The sequence below is a fragment of the Oncorhynchus mykiss genome, chromosome 8 (assembly GCF_057628025.1).
Source record: "Oncorhynchus mykiss isolate SJ-2025 chromosome 8, ASM5762802v1, whole genome shotgun sequence".
Lineage (NCBI taxonomy): Eukaryota > Metazoa > Chordata > Actinopteri > Salmoniformes > Salmonidae > Oncorhynchus > Oncorhynchus mykiss.
In genome coordinates, this window is record NC_143029.1 from 31,778,688 (window position 1) to 31,799,182 (window position 20,495).

The window sequence follows — 20,495 nt, forward strand, 5'->3', positions numbered from 1 at the left end:
ATGCAGTAGATGGTATCGAGTACAGTATATACATATGAAATGAGTATATAAACAAAGTGGCATAGTTTTTAAAGTGGCTAGTGATACATGTATTACATAAAGATGCAGTAGATGGTATAGAGTACAGTATATACGTATACATATGAGATAAATAATGTAGGGTATGTAAACATTATATTAAGTAGCATTGTTTAAAGTGGCTAGTGATATATTTTACATCAATTCCCATCAATTGCCATTATTAAAGTGGCTGGAGTTGAGTCAGTGTGTTGGCAGCAGCCACTCAATGTTAGTGGTGGCTGTTTAACAGTCTGATGGCCTTGAGATAGAAGCTGTTTTTCAGTCTCTCGGTCCCAGCTTTGATGCACCTGTACTGACCTCGCCTTCTGGATGATAGCGGGGGGAACAGGCAGTGGCTCGGGTTGTTGTTGTCCTTGATGATCTTTATGGCCTTCCTGTGACATCGGGTGGTGTAGGTGTCCTGGAGGGCAGGTAGTTTGCCCCCGGTGATGCGTTGTGCAGACCTCACTACCCTCTGGAGAGCCTTACGGTTGTGGGCGGAGCAGTTGCCGTACCAGGCGGTGATACAGCCCGCCAGGATGCTCTCGATTGTGCATCTGTAGAAGTTTGTGTGCTTTTGGTGACAAGCCAAATTTCTTCAGCCTCCTGAGGTTGAAGAGGCGCTGCTGCACCTTCTTCACGATGCTGTCTGTGTGGGTGGACCAATTCAGTTTGTCTGTGATGTGTACGCCGAGGAACTTAAAACTTACTACCCTCTCCACTACTGTTCCACAATCATCTCCTTAGTTTTGTTGAGTGTGAGGTTATTTTCCTGACACCACACTCCGAGGGCCCTCACCTCCTCCCTGTAGGCCGTCTCGTCGTTGTTGGTAATCAAGCCTACCACTGTTGTGTCGTCCGCAAACTTGATGATTGAGTTGGAGGCGTGCGTGGCCACGCAGTCGTGGGTGAACAGGGAGTACAGGGCTCAGAACGCACCCTTGTGGGGCCCCAGTGTTGAGGATCAGCGGGGTGGAGATGTTGTTACCTACCCTCACCACCTGGGGGCGGCCCGTCAGGAAGTCCAGTACCCAGTTGCACAGGGCGGGGTCGAGACCCAGGGTCTCGAGCTTGATGACGAGTTTGGAGGGTACTATGGTGTTAAATGCTGAGCTGTAGTCGATGAACAGCATTCTCACATAGGTATTCCTCTTGTCCAGATGGGTTAGCGCAGTGTGCAGTGTGGTTGAGATTGCATCGTCTGTGGACCTATTTGGGCGGTAAGCAAATTGGAGTGGGTCTAGGGTGTCAGGTAGGGTGGAGGTGATATGGTCCTTGACTAGTCTCTCAAAGCACTTTATGATGACGGAAGTGAGTGCTACGGGGCGGTAGTTGTTTAGCTCAGTTACCTTAGCTTTCTTGGGAACAGGAACAATGGTGGCCTTCTTGAAGCATGTGGGAACAGCAGACTGGGATAGGGATTGATTAAATATGTCCGTAAACACACCAGCCAGCTGGTCTGCGCATGCTCTGAGGGTGCGGCTGGGGATTCCGTCTGGGCCTGCAGCCTTGCGAGGGTTAACACGTTTAAATGTTTTACTCACCTCGGCTGCAGTGAAGGAGAGTCTGCATGTTTTGGTTGCGGGCCGTGTCAGTGGCACTGTATTGTCCTCAAAGCAGGCAAAAAAGTTATTTAGTCTGCCTGGGAGCAAGACATCCTGGTCCGTGACTGGGCTGGTTTTCTTTTTGTAATCCGTGATTGACTGTAGACCCTGCCACATACCTCTTGTGTCTGAGCCGTTGAATTGCGATTCTACTTTGTCTCTATACTGACGCTTAGCTTGTTTGATTGCCTTGCGGAAAGAATAGCTACACTGTTTGTATTCGGTCATGTTTCCGGTCACCTTGCCCTGATTAAAAGCAGCTGGCTGGTGTGTTTACAGACATATTTAATCAATCCCTATCCCAGTCTGCTGTTCCCACATGCTTCAAGAGGGCCACCTTTGTTTCACGCGAATGCGGTTCCACGGTTTCTGGTTTGGGAATGTTTTAATCGTTGCTATGGGAACGACATCTTCAACGCACGTTCTAATGAACTCGCTCACCGAATCAGCGTATTCGTCATTGTTGTTGTTTGACGCGATACGAAACATATCCCAGTCCACGTGATGGAAGCAGTCTTGGAGCATGGAATCAGATTGGTCGGACCAGTGTTGAACAGACCTCAGCGTGGGAGCTTCTTGTTTTAGCTTCTGTCTGTAGGCAGGGAGCAACAAAATGGAGTCGTGGTCAGCTTTTCCGAAAGGAGGGCAGGGGGGGGCCTTATATGCGTCGCGGAAGTTAGAATAGCAATGATCCAAGGTTTTACCAGCCCTGGTTGCGCAATCGATATGCTGATACAATTTAGGGAGTCTTGTTTTCAGATTAGCTTTGTTAAAATCCCCAGCTACAATGAATGTAGCCTCAGGATATGTGGATTCCAGTTTGCAAAGAGTCAAGTAAAGTTCGTTCAGAGCCATCGATGTGTCTGCTTGGGGGGGAATATATACAGCTGTGATTATAATCGAAGAGAATTCCCTTGGTAGATAATGCGGTCGACATTTGATTGTGAGGAATTCTAAATCCGGTGAACAGAAGGACTTGAGTTCCTGTATGTTGTTGTGACCACACCACGTCTCGTTAACCATAAAAGCATACGCCCCCGCCCCTCTTCTTACCAGAAAGATGTTTGTTTCCGACTCCGATAGCGTCTCTCGGGTGAGCCATGTTTCCGTCAAGCAAAGAACGTTAGTCTCTGATGTCCCTCTGGAATGCTACCCTTGCTCGGATTTCATCAACCTTGTTGTCAAGAGACTGGACATTGGCGAGAAGTATGCTAGGGAGTGGTGCGAGAAGTATGCTAGGGAGTGGTGCGCGATGTGCCCGTCTCCGGAGTCTGACCAGAAGACCGCTTTGTTTCTTTTACGAAGTAATTTTTTTGGGTCGCCGGCTGGGATCCATTCCGTTGTCCTGGGTGAAAGGCAGAACACAGGATCCGCTTCGCGAAAGTCATATTCTTGGTCGTACTGATGGTGAGTTGACGCTGCTCTAATATTCAGTAGTTCTTCTCGACCGTATGTAATAAAACCTAAGATGACCTGGGTTACCAATGTAAGAAATAACACGTAAAAAAACAAAACTGCATAGTTTCCTAGGAACGCGAAGCGAGAATGCCATCTCTGTCGGCGCCGGAAGTAACAAGCGGATACGGCAGTGACATAACTGGTGACGTGTGTCCCATTTCTGACTCGTCCTCTCTATCCCAACTGTCTGACTTCTACAGACGTGTAAGCTGGAGCATTGGTACAATGTGGGAGGCAACCCAACTGTCTAGAGAGACTAACGCTAAAGCAACACCACGCCAACCATGCCACATGGCGCTGACGGAGGGCGCTTTGACTCGAGCTCCAATAAAACATTGCAAGTTTAGATTTTTCAGTTTGTTTCGTGCATTACTTCATACACCTGGGTAGAACTATTGGGTACTCAACGTCTACCCAACCTCCCAGAATTCCCTGAGATGGCGGAACAATGGACTAGCTTCTTCGGCGAGGCGCCTAGCTGCTTGGGAGTCCTACCGGAGAGTAGGAAGCGAAGATGCTGACGGAGTGGGGGAGTCTTAGTGAGATTAAGATGCTGGGAAACCCGTCCTCCATTTCCGAGCATACTACTCACCAATGTTCAATCATTAATGAACAAACTTGACGAACTCAGAGCTAGGATCTCCTTCCAGAGGGACTCTGCAACATATTCAGTTGATCTGAGACTTGGTTCTCCTCCTCTGACATACCACCAGATGGTTTTACAGTTTTTTGAACCGGGCTCTCTCTCGTAAGAGTAAAGGTGGTGGGCTCTGCTTTATGACCAACATATGATGCGATAGGGGAAATGTACAGGAACCTGCAAGCTTCTGCTCCCCCGACTTGAAATACTCTGACATCAAATGTTGCCCTTTTTTACCTTCCAAGAGTTCTCCAGGATTATCGTCATGGCTGGTGTACATCCCGCCCCAAGCCGACACTAGCAATGCTCTCAAAGTTCTTCATTGGACCCTGAACAAACTTGTTGCGACTTTAACAAAAGTAATTTGAGTTATTACCAACATGCATCTAACTCTTGGAAATTTTACTCATGACCACTGCTACACGCCTTTTCAACACCGGTATAAGGCCCTCTCCCATCCTCCTTTAGGCAAATCCGACTATGACTCCATCCTGCTTCTCCCCACCTACAAACATAGACTCGAGGGAAGTTCCGGTGGTCGGCCCAACGCTGTACAGACATGACCAATCAGAAGTCTCGCTCCAAGATTGTTTTGATCATGTGGACTGGAATATGTTCCAGATCGCTTCTGGAGATGACGTCAATGAATACGCTGACTCATACACCGGATTCATCAGAAAATGCATAGATGATTTGATACCGATAGTGTCTTTTAAAAACACATAGCCATATTAAAAACCGTGGATTGATAGCAGCCTTGGAGGGAAACTGAAAGAGAGATGCTGCATGTAAATGGGGCTAGGTGACCGGGGGAAATAGTTTGGTACTAATACGACCTACGCAGATCGATCACGATTGCGAAACACAAGTATAGGGACAAAGTGGAGGAGCAATTCAGCAGGTTGGACACAAGGCGTATGTGGCAGGGGCTCCTGACTATCATGGATTACAAGAAGAAAGCCAGCCACATTGTAGTCACCAATGCTACCCTATCGGATGAGCTAAACAGATTTTTCTCACGATTTGAGCACAATGACCCTGAGCTGCCAAGGAAAGCCCCTGATGACAACGTGGGCTACATACTCTCACTGTCCCCACTGAGGACGTATGGAAGTCATTCAAACGTGTTAACCTTCGCTAGGCTGCCGGCCCAGATGGCATCCCCAGTCGTTCCCTCAGAGCATGTGCAGACCAGCTGGCCGTTTTCTGACATTTTTAATCTCTCTCTAGCTCAGGCGACTATACCCTTCTGCTTCATGTCCACTATTATCCCCGTGCCCAAGAAAGGGAAAGTAACTGAACTGAATGACTATCAACCAGAAGCACTCAATTCAGTCATCGAGAGGCTAGTCAAAGACAATATTCTCTCTAAGCTGCACATGTTTGTATATTACCCACTTTCAATGCAACATACTGAAACAAAACAAACTATGCAAGGCAGAACGCATCAGAGTAGGATTCTATTGCATTGGCAGGCACATACTCTACACAGACCGGTGCGCCATAACCAATCAGAGGTGCAGTTGGCCTATATGCAAATAGACCATTGCCATATATGGATCAGTGCCATTCACTTTGAACTGTACTGTGTTTACAGCATCAATGGTCGTGTGTAGATGTGCTTGTTTTGAAATCAAAATAAGAGCTACATGTAGCGACGTGCACATATGTTCATATCCTTTGCTATTTAGTGAGTTATTAGACCAGTTATAGATCAATTGCAGTCAGCAATGAGGGAGTGATTGCTTCCTACAAGAGCACAAAATGTGAAAACCGTGTGCATTTTCAGTCACCTCCTTGTCTGAAGGACAAGTTAATGTCAAGCCTTGCATGTTTTTTCAAATGTGTCATTGAATGTAGGCCTACATTGAACACCACACATTGGCTGCTACTGTACGCTGAATGATAGAACAGTTATTTCCATGTTAAAATGTTATGGGATGCATTTCCTCCACTCTGGTATACTACATTATGATCAAATAGCCACAGTAGCCTACTTGACCACTGTTAAAATTAACTTAAAGGGAGTACAGCCTCACTGTTCACAGTAAACATGCGCCGGAAGTTGCACAGAATTTTCACAACATTACCTCCTCGACACTGATTCTCAACACTGTGGCCCCATAAGGGTGCGTCCTCAGTCACCTCCTGTATTCCCTGTATACGCATGACTGCGTGGCCTCACACAATTCCAACTCTCATCATCAAGTTCGCTGACAACATAACAGTAATAGGCCTGATTACCAACAACAACGAGACGTCCTACAGCAGTGTTCCCCAACTGGTGCCGCTGGTTTTATTTGTCTCCCAAGTTTTCTGATTTTTATAATTTATACATTTCATTTTTGGAGATAAGACTGTAAAACACCAGGAAATCAGCTCCAATTGATTTTAATTTTGGAAATCTGTTCCCAGGTATTCCCACGCAGGTCATTTGCAGTCTACAAATGACTGGTAATTATGTTCATTAAAAAATCAGTCCAGAGGCTGAATCTAGTTGTTGGTCCCTGGCCTAGAGGGAGGAGGTAGGCACTCAGGTGTCGCAGGAAGGCCAAGAAGATCATCAGGGACTCCAGCCACGGCGTGGTTACACGTGGTCTATGGTTGTGATGCCAGTTGGACGTAATGCCAAATTCTCTAAAACGACGTTGGAGGTGGCTTATGGTAGAGAAATTAACATTACATTTTTTGGCAACAGCTCTGATGGACATTCCTGCAGTCAGCATGTCAATTGCACACTCCCTCAACTTGAGACATCTGTGGTACTGTGTTCTGAGAAAACTGCACATTTTAGAGTGGTCTTTTATTATCCAATGATCCTGCTGTTTAATCAGCTTCTTGATATGCCACACCTGTCAGGTGGATGGATTATTTTGTCAAAGGAGAAATGCTCACAAAAAGGATGTAAACGAATATGTGCACACCATTTGAGGGAAATAAACTTTTTGTGCATTTGGAAAATTTCTGGGATCTCAAACATGGGACCAACACTTTACATGTTGCGTTTTATTTTTGTTTAGTATATTTTTTTACTTCACTTGGTCCTGCATGTTGGAGCGCGGAGCCTATAAGATTTTCACTGTACCCTGCAATCATACCTGTAACCCTGTACATGTAACTAACACTGAATCTGAACAATATCAGCGTTGTGGGTAGGGGACAAAAGGGACAGATCTGGGCACGTTGGCATCTTCAAGTGGCTTAAACGCAAATTCTTGGCAGCATCGGAGCAACCCAAGTAACCTTTCACTCCCCCTCTCCTCTTATCCCATTGTGCCCAATCAAAAACACCCTACCCATTGGCGACGTGCCCCGTTGTCCTCGTGTTGTCATGTTTTACTCGACGACGCCTGACTTTCAAACTGCCTGCATGACAATAGGTTGTGACGCTCTGTCTGAATGCTAGTGGGGAGTGTCCTCTCAGAGTGATCTCCAACACGACACTTGAACCTATCTCTTCATGATGCGTAACATCTCTCATTTATGTGTTTTACGCTCTGTCAAAGAATGTGACTGACAACCCAGTGAACCCACCTTCGTATCTCTATCTTCCTCTCTTCTCTCACTTAATCGCTCTCTCTCTCCCTTTCACAGATTGTGATAGCGAAGTCACCTGTGGCCCCATTTGCTGTTCTAAACTACACAGTCCAGAAGGAGGGTATCCGTCTAGAGGGTGAGTCGACAGTCAGTCAGCTGGCCATACAGATGGCCTCCCTGTAATGAAGCTGACTTCTCAGCCAATGGGGGGGGGCACTTACTGTATTTTATACAACAGTGCTTTTTCTGGATGACTTCATCTTCTTCACCCAATGTACAAAACCCATGACCCTGTCTCGCGTTTGGGTTAAAAAGGGCAAATAGCCCACCTCTGAGGGCTTTATAGTCATATGACTATGATTTTAGGAAACTGAGAGCAGGTTTTCTCCATATGGAAATATTACCTTAGAGCAGCTCTCTGTTCTCTCTTGATGTTGCATATTCCAGTAGTACATTCAGTGAACTGGAGAACAGGAAGAGGGGAGTGAAAGAGGAGCTCTCCTTCACTCCCACCTGCCCCCCCCCCCTTCATTTCCCCTTCTGTAGTATCTGACCACTGAATAAACCATAGATTCCCCCTCAGGACAGATGTGCCCTTCAAGCTGCTCGCCATAACTCACTGGGCTGTTTTCACTCCGAATCTGAAACCTGAAATCTTATTGGAACACGGTAACATAAATCAAAGCCTAAAAGAGCGTGTGGTGAGGGGTATTTTGGTGTTTGTGTATGTGGGGTTTCAGAGTCGTAACCTGTTTAACCTGCGCACCCCCACTGCGCCTCTGTCAGAGTTCATTAGTTGGAACCGTTTGATTTACCCACAAGCCCTCAGGCTCCTGTTGATCTATGTTGGTGCCAGACACCGCTAAAGTTTTATAGGAAATGTAATATCACAAAATAACATTCTGTTAAGGGGGGGTACACTATACTGTTTTTTCCACACTTTAGTAGATTGAGCATTGCATTTTAAAAAAATAGGCCTAGTTGTACTTATTTTTCACAAGGAGATGTAGAATGTCTACAAAGTACTCCCTGTGACTTGTTGCCACCTATCTTCATCCATGTGTGAATGTACAAAAATGACAGATGAGCAAAAATGACAGTAAAAAATAAATAATTTAAATACTGAGCTATATTGTATGATCAAACAATTGGGCATTGTATATTATTTTATAATACAATTGCTCAGAGAAAGATGTTTTGTGGAACAAGTCATCTTTTTTTCTCAAAGGGAGTGGTCAAAAATATTCACACCCCTTTTTTTTTTCAATACATCACCTTGCGTGGGTAACGGCACTGAGCCTTTTTCTAAAATGTTTTGGGCGGGATCTTAAAACATTCTGCCATACAGAATCCTTCCAGATCCTTGATATCCTTCATCTGCGCTTATGGACTGCCCTATTCAGTTCAAACCACAGGTTTACAAGGGGTTTGAAGTCCGGAGACCAAGATGGCCATTGCAAAATGTAGATTTTTGTGGCCAATTAACCATTTCTTTGTGGATTTCGATGTGTGCTTGGGGTTATTGTCTTTTTATTATCCAGGAATGGATCTCCCAGCAAGACAATTCTCCCTTATTGAGTGTTGTTGCATGATAATTCCCGGGTTCTCAGGCATTATTGCTTGTTTTTTTATGCAGTCATTTTTTGCTCATCTTTATCAAGGGTGTCAATATGAAAATAGAGCTCACAACTGTGTGGCCACACATGACTCCAACTCCATCATCAAGTTTGTTGACGACATGATTGTGGTCGGCCTGATCACCAACGACGATGAAACAGCCTACAGAGAAGAGGCCAGCAACCTGGCAGTGTCGTGCCAGGACAACAACCCCTCCCTCAATGTCAGCAAGACCAAGGAGCTGATCGTGGACTTCAGGAAACAGGCATATGCACACTTCAATCCAGATCGACGGGGCTGTTGTGGAGAGGGTCAAGATCTTCAAGTTCCTTATTGTCCACATCACTGAGGACGTAACATGGCCCATCAGATCCTTAGGAACCTTTACAGCTGCTCCATCGAGCGGTGATGCTGGTTGTATCACAGCGATACTGATTGTATCACCGCCTGGAATGTCGGAAGGCCCTACTGTAGGTGGTGCAGACAGCCCAGTGCATCACTTGGGGTGAGCTCCCAGCCATCCAGGACATACATGCCAGGTGTCTGAGAAAGGCCTGAAAAATTGCCAAAGACTCCAGCCACCTGAGACATGGACTGCTCTCCATGCTCCCGTCCAGCAGGCAGTACTTGTGTATCCTACCCTGCTGCTAAAATTATTATTGATTATCTATTTATCCTGCTACTCGTCACTATTACTCCCATTTACACTTGAAGTCGGAAGTTTACATACACCTTAGCCAAATATATTTAAACTCGGTTTTTCACAATTCCTGACATTTAATCCAAGTACAAATTCCCTGTCTTAGGTCAGTTAAGATCACCACTTTATTTTAAGAATGTGATATTTCAGAATAATAGTAGAGAGAATGATTTATTTCAGCTTTTATTTCTTTCATCACAACCCCGTGGGTCAGAAGTTCACATACACTCAATTAGTATTTGGTAGCATTGCCTTTAAATTGTTTAACTTGGGTCAAACGTATCGGGTAGCCTTCCACAAGCTTCCCACAATAAGTTGAGTGAATTTTGGCCTATTCCTCCTGACAGAGCTGGTGTAACTGAGTCAGGGTTGTAAAGGCCTCCTTGCTCGCATGTGTTTTTTCAGTTCTGCCCACAAATGTGCTATGGGATTCAGGTCAGGGCTTTGTAATGGCCACTCCAATACATTGACTTTGTTGTCCTTAAGCCATTTTGTCACAACTTTGGAAGTATGCTTGGGGTCATTGTCCATTTGGAAGATCATCCCTCATGATGCCATGAGTCCCTCCTGCAGCAAAGCACCCCCACAACATGATGCTGCCACCCCTGTGCTTCACGGTTGGGATGGTGAAGCAAGGATGGTGCAAGCCTCCCCCTTTTTCCTCCAAACATAACGATGGTCATTATGGCCAAACAGTTCTATTTCTGTTTCATCAGACCAGAGGACCTTTCTCCAAAAAGGAAGATCTTTCTCCCCATGTGCAGTTGCAAACCGTAGTCTGGCTATTTTATGGCGGTTTTGGAGCAGTGGCTTCTTCCTTGATGAGCGGCCTTTCAGGTTATGTCGATGTAGGACTCGTTTTACTGTGGATATAGATCATTTTGTACTTGTTTCCTCCATTATCTTCACAAGGTAATTTTCTGTTCCGAGATTGATTTGCACTTTTCACATCAAAGTACTTCCTGAGCGGTATGACGGCTGCGTGGTCCCATGGTGTTTATACTTGCATACTATTGTTTGTACAGATGAACGTGGTACCTTCAGGCATTTGGAAATTGATCGCAAGGATGAACCAGACTTGTGGAGCTCTACAATTTTTTTTCTGAGGTCTTGGCTGATTTATTTAGATTTTCCCATGATGTCAAGCAAAGAGGTACACCTCCAATTGACTCAAATGATGTCAATTAGCGTATCAGAAGTTTCTAAAGCCATGACATTCTTTTCTGGAATTTTCCAAACTGTTTAAAGGCACAGTCAACTTAGTGTATTTAAACTTCTGACCCAGTGGAATTGTGATACATGGTAAGTGAAATAATCTGTCTGTAAACAGTTTTTGAAAAAATGACTTGTGTCATGTACAAAGTAGATGTCCTAACCAACTTGCCAAAAGCATAGTTTGTTAACAATAAATTTGTGGAGTGGTTGAAAAACAAGTTTTCATGACTCCAACCTAAGTGTATGTAAACTTCCGACTTCAACTGTACATGTACAGTGTGTTCGGGAAATTTTCAGACCCCTTTTCCACATTTTGTTACATTAAAGCCTTATTCTAAAAATGGATAAAATAATTTTCTCCCTTCATCAATCTAAACACAATACCCCATAATGACAAAGCGAAAACAGGTTTTTAGACATCTTTGCAAATGTGTATAAAAAAACGAAATATCTTATTTACATAAGTATTCAGACCTTTTGCTATGAGACACGAAATTAAGCTTTGCTGCATTCTGTTTCCATTGCTCATCCTTAGGATGTTTCTACAACTTAACTGGAGTCTTCCTGAGGTAAATTCAGTTGATTAAACATGATTTGGAAAGGCACACACCTGTCTATACAAGGTCCCACAGTTCACAGTGCATGTCAGAGCAAAAACCAAGCCATAAGGAATTGTATGTTGAGCTCTGATACAGGATTGTGTCAAGGCACAGATCTGGGGAAGGGTGCCAAAAGATTTCTGCAGCATTGAAGGTCCCCAAGAACACAGTGGCCTTCAACATTCTTAAATGGAAGAATTATCCTGTTACCAGTCACTTTCTCCCAATCCCCGCTTACATGTACATTTCTACCTCAAACTACTCCAGAAAATGTGGTATTGGCACTGTTGTCACGCCCTGACCATAGAGAGCCCTTGGTTCTCTATGGTGTAGTAGGTCAGGGTGTGACCTAGCTCAATATTTCTATGTTGGTGTTTTGTATGGTTCCCAATTAGAGGCAGCTGGTATCGTTGCCTCTAATCGGGGATCATATTTAGGTAGCCATTTTTCCCACCTGTGTTTATGGGTTTATTGGTTTATTGTTTTTAGTTTAAAGTTTCACCGTAATAAAGATGTGGAACGTCAATCACGCTATGCCTTGGTCCGCTCATTACGACGATCGTGACAAAATATCCCACCAAGCAAGGACCAAGCAGCGTGTAACGGAGGTTAAGGAGTTTTGGACCTGGGAATAGATATTAGGGCTGTCAAGCTATTCAAATAATGAATCGTGTTAAATTCTGTTAATCACACATTTTCTATTTGTTTAAATTTGATGCTAAATGAAAACATTCTCTTTTTTTTAAGCAGGCATTTATTGACTCAAACACAAAACTATTTTGTATCAAAGTTTTTATTGGCATATTCACCATAAGTAAAGCAATACAAAAGTCCTGTAACTTAATAATGCTCCCAGTAGGCCTACTAACGTTCCCTCATAAATTCTCACACACACAGTTGAAGTTTCAGCCATTCCAAATGATTGTCCTCCCAATTACTGAACTGGATCTATGGGAACAAAGAGCATAAACCTGTCCAACAATGTCATGAATTCCACAGAACATAAACCTGTGACCATACACTTCAGTCGTCCTCCTATTTCTTTTCACTGAGCCAGTTTCATAGACAAAACAAGCCTGTTGACATTTTCAGATGATAAAGCTGCTCTCTTCTTTTGTACGATATGCCCAGAGTGAAAACAACCTCTCACAAGGTACTGATGTGGCAGGTGTTGCCAGGTACCTTTGCAGGCCAGCCTAGTGTGTGCCCTTGCATGCTGTGACCACCACTGTAGTGGACAGTCCTTAAACCTTGGGTTGAGTGCTGTGGCTATCTTCAGCCATGTGAATGTCAGCTTGAATCTTACCAAGTAGGCAGGGTCATCATCAGAGCACTCCATCACCCGAAGGAGATGACACAAAGCAGGCGACACCACTGAGCAGGAAATGCACTTCTCTCCTCCCAGAAGTTCAGTCAAGTACCTGCAGTGAAAGATATTTCAAAATCACTTCAGTCAATTGTGAGAGACTTGTTATACACAGACTCTCTCTCACACACACTTTACACACTCACTCTTACACTTAAACAAATCTTATAACACTAATAGTAAGATAAAGATTACCTGCAGGGCTCTAGTAGTGCCTCCAGCTTCTGCAGTTTCTCCAGTTCAGCTGTGGTTGGCATGGTGATGTTTGTTTTCTGTTGGGCCAGAGCATCTCTGTGTTTGTTGGTTTCTGTGGAACATGCTTTACCATTTCCAGAGTAGAATTTCATCTCGTTGTGACATCTTGTGCGTGTGATTCCTTCTTTAGCCCATTTGCAACTTGATGTTGTCGTAGCTCTGCAGCGTTTGGTGGGCTGAAATGCCCAACCATTTTACGGGCGTTTGGCTAGGGCATTGTCGAACCCGCTGTACTAGGGACACTGATGGAGTGCATGTGTTCAAAAGGCAGATGTCTCGCAGCTGTAATCAAGTTCCGTGTGCTGTCTGTGCAAATTGAGCTAACTTTGTTATCAATGTTCTACTGCTTTGCTAGATCCATGAAATACTCTGGCACATTTCAGCAGTGCCTCTTTTCTGTCTTCCTTATGGCCAGAGCGTGTGAATGCAGTTTCCAACCGTTGCATGCTTCAACTCCTCTGCTTTCGTAGCCCTCTCGCTTTCATACAGCTTGTGTATTCTTGTAACGACGGTGGCTCTCAGGTATCTCGTATGTTGAGTCGTTTGATGCGATCCAAATGATATCCCTCAAACCTTCGTCCTCCACAATGTGGACTGGCCTGTAAGCTGTAGCTAGCCTCTTGGCTATTGCTTGTGTAAGCTTGCTGCTCGACGACATAGGCCTCTCGCGCGTGCACACACTTCTAGCTTAGCCTACCGAAGATGTCCTCCATTCCTACTAGTAACGTTACTTGTATTGCCGGCATCAACGGTATGTTTCGCTTGTAAATCAAATTTTATTTGTCACATCCCCCGAATACAGCAGGTGTAGACCTTACAGTGAAATTCTTACTTGCAAGCCCTTAACCAACAATGCAGTTTTGAGAAAAATGTGTTTTAAGTAAGAAAATAAGAAATAAAAGTAACGAATAATGATAAGGAAGGGGGGGAAATTATACCGAAGACTCAATGTACTTCGGTAATAAAAAAAAAAATCAGTCTTGCAGTGGATGCAAATTAATCCAGAGAGCCATCTGGGAGGGATTTTAAATGTAATTAGCCATTTAAAAGCCCCTCACTAGCATTCTCCATCATTCAGTCCATACAAGTAGCTAGCTAGTAAAGGTGTTGTCATACTAGCGCATCGGCTGCCGGGGTTTTAAGTTGGAACAATGCATGGTTCAGGGGGTCAAACTAAGAAAATGCTTTACTTGCTTCCCAAAAATGTAAGCATTAACACGTTAATAACGGATTAACTTTGACAGCCCTTATACATGCACGCGTGCGCTATGGGTCAAAAGTTTTAGAACACCTACTCATTCAAGGTTTTTCTTTATTTTAACAATTTTCTACATTGTAGAATAATAGTGAAGACATCAAAACTATGAAATAACGCATATGGAATCCTTTAGTAACCAAAAAAGTGTTAAACAACCCTTTGCCTTGATGACTGCTTTGCACACTCTTGGCATTCTCTCAACCAGCTTCATGAGATAGTCACCTGGAATGCATTTCAATCAACAGGTGTGCCTTCTTAAATATGTATTTATGGAATTTCCTTCCTTCATGCTTTTTGAGCCAATCAGTTGTGTTGTGACAAGGTAGGGGGTATACAGAAGATGGGCCTATTTGGTACGAGACCAAGTCTATATTATGGCCAGAACAGCTCAAATAAGCAAAGAGAAACGACATTCCATCATCACTTTAAGACATGAAGGTCAGTCAGTACGAAACATTTCAAGAACTTAGTTTCTTCAAGTGCAGTCGAAAAAACCATCAAGCGCTATGATGAAACTGGCTCTCATGAGGACTGCCACAGGAATGGAAGACCCAGCATTACCTCTGCTGCAGAGGAGAAGTTCATTAGAGTTATTAGCCTCAGAAATTGCAGCCCAAATAAATACTTCAGAGTTCAAGTAACAGACACATCTCAACATCAACTGTTCAGAGGAGACTGTGAATTAGGCCTTTGTGGTCAAATTTCTGCAAAGAAACCACTCAACTAAAGGACACCAATAATAAGAAGAGACTTGCTTGGGCCAAGAAACACAGGCAATCGACATTAGACCAGTGGAAATCTGTCCTTTTGGTCTGATGAGTCCAAATTGGAGATTTTTGGTTCTAACAGACGTGTCTTTGTGAGACGCAGAGTAGGTGAACAGATTATCTCCGCATGTGGTTCCCAGCATGGAGGAGGTGTTGTGGGGGTGCTTTGCTGGTGACACTGTCGGTGATGTATTTAGAATTCAAGGCACACTTAACCAGCATGGCTACCACAGCATTCTGCAGCGATACGCCATCCCATCTGATTTGTCCCACTATCATTTTTTTTTCAACAGGACAATGTCCAACAGACCTCGGTTGTGTAAGGGCTATTTGACAAAGGAGGGTGATGGGGTGTTGCATTAGATGACCTGGCCTCCACAATCACCCGCCCTCAACCCAATTGAGATGGTTTGGGATAAGTTGGACCGCAGAGTGAAGGAAAAGCAGGCAACAAGTGCTCAGGATATGTGGAAACTCCTTCAAGACTGTTGGAAAAGCATTCCTCATGAAGCTGGTTGAGAGAATGCCAAGAGTGTGCAAAGCTGTCATCAAGGCAACGGGTGGCTACTTTGAAGAATCGAAAATTGAAAATATATTTTGATTTGTTTAACACTTTTTTTGGTTACTACATGTTTCCATATGTATTATTTCCTTAGTTTTGATGTCTTCACTATTATTCTACATTATAGAAAATAGTAAAAATAAAGAAAAATCCTTGAATGAGTAGGTGTGTCAACTTTTGACTGGTTCTATATGTATATAGTTATACTATTTTGACATTGATTATTGCACAGTTGGGTAGAGCTTGCAAGTTAAGAATTTCACTGTACTTGTGCATGTGACAACTTTAATAATTCCGGACCCCATTGTAAGTGAGCATTGTTTTGTCTCGAACCAGGTTTCCATCCAATCTTTTTATGCGAGTAAATTATGTGTAAAAGCTAAGATGTTTTCAGCACTTTTATTTCCATGACTGATCAAAGCTCGTTTTATGGCTCTCTCTTATCCCTCCGCAGTAGACATGGTGAGCAATATGTTTGGAACGTCGAAACGCAATCAAATTGCAGTATCGAATCGCAATAAATGTCGTATCGGCACCAAAGTATCGTGATAGCGTTATATTGTGAAGTCTCTTGCAATTCCCAGCCTTAGCGTTAGTATCCTCTTGTCGTATTCCAGTATGGCTTTCTTTGAAAAGCTCTTCTCTCTCTCTCTCCTCTCCCGCTCCTCCAGTGAATGGGTCGTGTTAATCTGGCCTTCTCCTCACAAGTGTGTCTTTGATGTGATGTGAGCACTGCTTCCTGCCAGCTTCCAAATAGAGCTCTCCTACCAGAATGTGGTTTCTTCTTTTTCCCACTGAATACACCAGGGCTTTGATTTGGCTTTATGATGCAGTGGGTACAAACTCGCCCTCAGTGTTCACTGCTCACTCACTCTCACCCTGCCATCGCATCGTCATGCCAACAACCGGTCCCCTTGATGCACGCACTAAGTAGCTGACACACACAACTGACCCTGTCGGGTTTAGCTGTTCACGTGTTCATCACCATCATTTGTGAAAGCTGCTTTGAGCTAGGACATGGCTTGAGATGCTATATCTCTGTAATTTTAGGTTGTTTGCTGTTCTCAATGGCAGCATGTTGTAGATTGTTGGCGTTACCGATGATAGTGATGCACGATTACACAATTATGTCATGAATAATACCTGGTTTAACCCCAACCCCTACGACCGGACTGGTTTGGAAACCTGCATTACATTTCCAGCAGATTTTAATACAATTTTAGCTAGGCCTACTCAAAAAGCTGGCAAATGGTTATTTAAAAACACTTCTTTTTTTTTTAAAAGTACAACATGGTTACGCAAGGAGGGGAAAGTGTGCTTTATTGGAAAAAAGAACATCTGCCCGTCCAATCCAATTGGACAACTGGTGTGTGGAAGTTAAATGTGACACTCCGCACCCCTAGCCAGGCAGTGGACGGTTGGCTCCCTTTCTCCTCTCCTTGCGTCTCATTAAATGATCTCATTACCATTCCATCCATCCATCGCACATTGGTTTCATTAGGAGCAGCAGCAGCTAGCTATCCTATCCCTGGGCATTACGTAACTTCCCTTCTCCTCAGCTTTTGTCAGGAGACGGTTTTGTGACCGGGGTTTTGGACTAGCCTTGCCAGAAAGTCAACCCCCTCATTCTTCGGGCCTGTCAGATGGGTTCTCTGTTTCTGTTTCACGCAGAGAGAGAGACAGAAGAGACCATGCACAGACACTAGTACACCTGAGTACAAATACTATTTGAAATCATTCAAATACTTTGAGCGTTTTCTCTAGCCTGCCTGGAGAGCCATAGGGGTGGGATTTACATTTTTGCAACTATTTTATTATTCGCATGGCAAACTCAATCAAACGCGGCTAAAGTCGGTGAAATTATTTGAAATAGTGTTTGAGCCCAGGTCTGAATTCTGATAGATACACAAGGCAACATCTGGGAAACTAATGTGGAAGAATACAGCACATCAGGAGCTTTGGAAGCCACAAAAGACACAAAAAAAGACCATTCCCAGCATAGCTCAAAGATAGTGGGAACAGACACAAGTGTAGTCTACCTGTGTGGAAGGCTATATTTCAGGCACCGTTTCTGTTGGGCTAGCTGCTAGCTTTATCTGTGTACCGTGCGTTTTCAAGTCGTTGGAAAAGAGTTGAGGTGGGTAATTGTGAGGGAACTGCAAATCCCCTGACGGGTCTGATGATGATTTGAAAAGCAAAGGGCTTCTCTCTAGAGAAAGAGAGGAACCAAACCCGAGCCAGGTGCTTGAGAGGAGAATGGGTTAGAGAATAGAAAAAGAGAGGAGGATAGGGGGATTGGAGAGAGAAAAGAGCATCAGAGAAAAAGCACCTTCCTCTCCACAAGCTCCCGCATGCCTGGGAATTCACTTATTGTTTTCAGGATTACTTTTGGGCCAACCTGGCAGCTCACTACGGGCGAAAAAGTGCTGTCACTGCACAACCCTGAGTAACTGTGTAACTCTATAAGGCTACGGACCCTATCTCAGCTAGCTCGCTGTGCTATGTCTGTGCCATTCCATTTGGTCACCTACGGTCCTATGCAGTTAATGCCACTTTACAGCTTAAGCAGCCAGTCTCTGCAGGAGAGACACTCAGAGACTCACAAACCAGATGACAATGGAATATGGGCTAGTAAGAGAGTCTCCAGATTTTTCTGTGTTGGTTCCATTAGAAGGACAACTTTTATATTGTGTTTACTTATACACTTAGAGGAGGGGTTCTTGAACTTTTTCTGCCTGGGACTCAAATGAGAAAGTCTTTTCCTGGGACCCAAGCTTAGGAAAATATGCAACTATACATAAATATCGGTACATTTCATTGCCCTTATGCCTTAAACAAATGCAATATAGACAAAAACAAGTAACAATGAAATTAAATATCCATATAAATATCTATTCATGATTATTTTCCCCCGTTTTAAAAACACTCTTACACATCTGTCTAGGTTGGAACTGTTGCTGTTAAAATACAATAAATTATTTTCATTCTGAACTGGAATAAACTGATTGATCACATCACACAGATGAATAACAGAACACACACACAGGCTTTTTCATAGTGCAACCCTAAGTAACAGTACAGATGAAAAATGATCAGGCCTACTGTACATCTTACTGTATAAATTATTGTTGAAAGAAAGTCTAGGTTGGAACTGTTGCTGTTGAATTACAATACATATTTTTTTTATTCTGAACTGGAATAAACTGATTGATCACATTTGTAGACCAGAAAACACACACACAGTCCTTATGAGAGTTGTGTGGCATGTTGAAGTTTTCATCAAGCATGTCTATTCTGGGCTCAGTGTGTTTGCCTCAAAAAGCGTCTTGCTTCAATTATTTTATTCCAGTTCAGAATAAAAATGATTACAGTTCCAACCTAGACTAGTTTTCAACAGTCATTTCTACAGTTAAATGTACAGTAGGCCTGAATTTTTCATCTTCATCTGTACTGTTATTTAGGGTTGCAGCTAGCTTGCTGTGGACGAATGTTAGCTATTAGCTGTGTACAAGGCCAGGGGATTGTTTGAAAGAGAAACTCACATCTACTACAATGAGAGTTAGTACGCCCTTATTTCTGCTCATCATCACCCGTTATAAAATGACAATGCCCTGCTAGCTGACTTACTTTTCCACTGTCGAAGCACTGTTTCCTGGAGCATTCTGCCCTGTTCTGAAAGAACTCCTTGGGTTTACCATCATGCTGTGGATGTTTGGCCAGGATGTGTCTTTTTATTCAATTGTTCATTATGCGAGTCTCATTACTAAGCACTTCCCCGCACAAAACACATTGTGGGTGCTCCTCGTTATACGTTTGTATGAAAGAGAAGAGAAACTCATCGCTGTATTTGCGTTTCATGACAATTGAGCTCAGTCAGAACTTGTGGCTAGCATGAATCCATTTGAGTGAGTGAGTGAGTGATGGCGAGTGGGAATGACAAGTCAGTGGCTGACAGCACATCATCTGCTGCCTGAACGACAGCGCTGCGTCGTGTGTGTCGCGGAGTGATCTTCAAGAAAACTGCAGAAAAAAGATCCGGTAAACAGCAAAGCACATGGGCATCTCCCTCTCACATTCGCGCAGCTGCCAAACTGAGCAGAGACCGCTGCTTAAGCAGAAAGCGCACTGAACAGAGAGCGCAGATGCAAAGTGCCAAATCAATTCCAGTAATTAATTAAACAATTATAAATGTACACTGACACTTCGCGACCCACCATTAACAGGTCCTCGACCCTTTAAGAAAGGTGGATTTAGATAATCTTAAGTAGGACTGGATATATGATAAGTTATTGTGTAACTCATCAGACAGCTTTCTGCCAATCCGGTCCCAGCGGTGTGACATCCACATGTTCAGACTTGTGTAAGCGTCAGACACAGGTCGTCGGGTGCGTGTGTGACAAAGGAGACTTATTCAGGTTCATCTTCCAGCCCTGAGGTGAGGATTAAACCTAAGACGCAGACCCCCTATCCTCCCCCGTCCCTTTCAGGCAACCAAGACCCAACCATGCTTCTCTGATTCCTCACTGTTGTCCTGTAATCTTAGTAAACCCAACACTATGTCAACCTATTGTCTGGGCCTCGTTTTACATCATTGTGACAGTGAGAGGTTTTACTTGAATATCGTCTGTTGTTTAATGTGCATGTTATCTGTAGCTAGGGATCGGGTGGAACATGTGAGGCCATGTAACCAGAGTGATCCCAGTGGGTATATAGGGTACAGTGTATTGAACAACCTCATGGCGTCATACTGCCTGACCCAGGCCGCTACTGATAGATGTACTCTCTCTCTCTTAATCTCCACCCACCTACAGTACACTGTGAACTCCGCTATCATAACACCTTCAGATGAGGTAGCCT

At 43.8% G+C, this 20,495-nt stretch overlaps 1 protein-coding gene and 1 pseudogene across 26 annotated transcripts in view; one reads left to right on the top strand and one right to left on the bottom strand.

Moving 5' to 3' along the window:
* rad51b (RAD51 paralog B) overlaps positions 1 to 20,495 on the top strand; it is an 85,975-nt gene that overhangs the window by 18,592 nt on the left and 46,888 nt on the right. For all 26 annotated transcript variants that reach the window (XR_016497739.1, XR_016497737.1, XR_016497738.1 and 23 more), the window contains one exon: positions 7,357 to 7,435. Coding sequence is in view for 19 of the 26 variants with exons in the window: in XM_090243182.1 (XP_090099308.1) it covers positions 7,357 to 7,435 (79 nt within the window). In the remaining 7 variants the exon portion in view is untranslated. The remainder of the gene's footprint in view (positions 1 to 7,356; positions 7,436 to 20,495) is intronic.
* On the bottom strand, positions 12,336 to 13,850 carry LOC149981494 (uncharacterized; annotated as a pseudogene).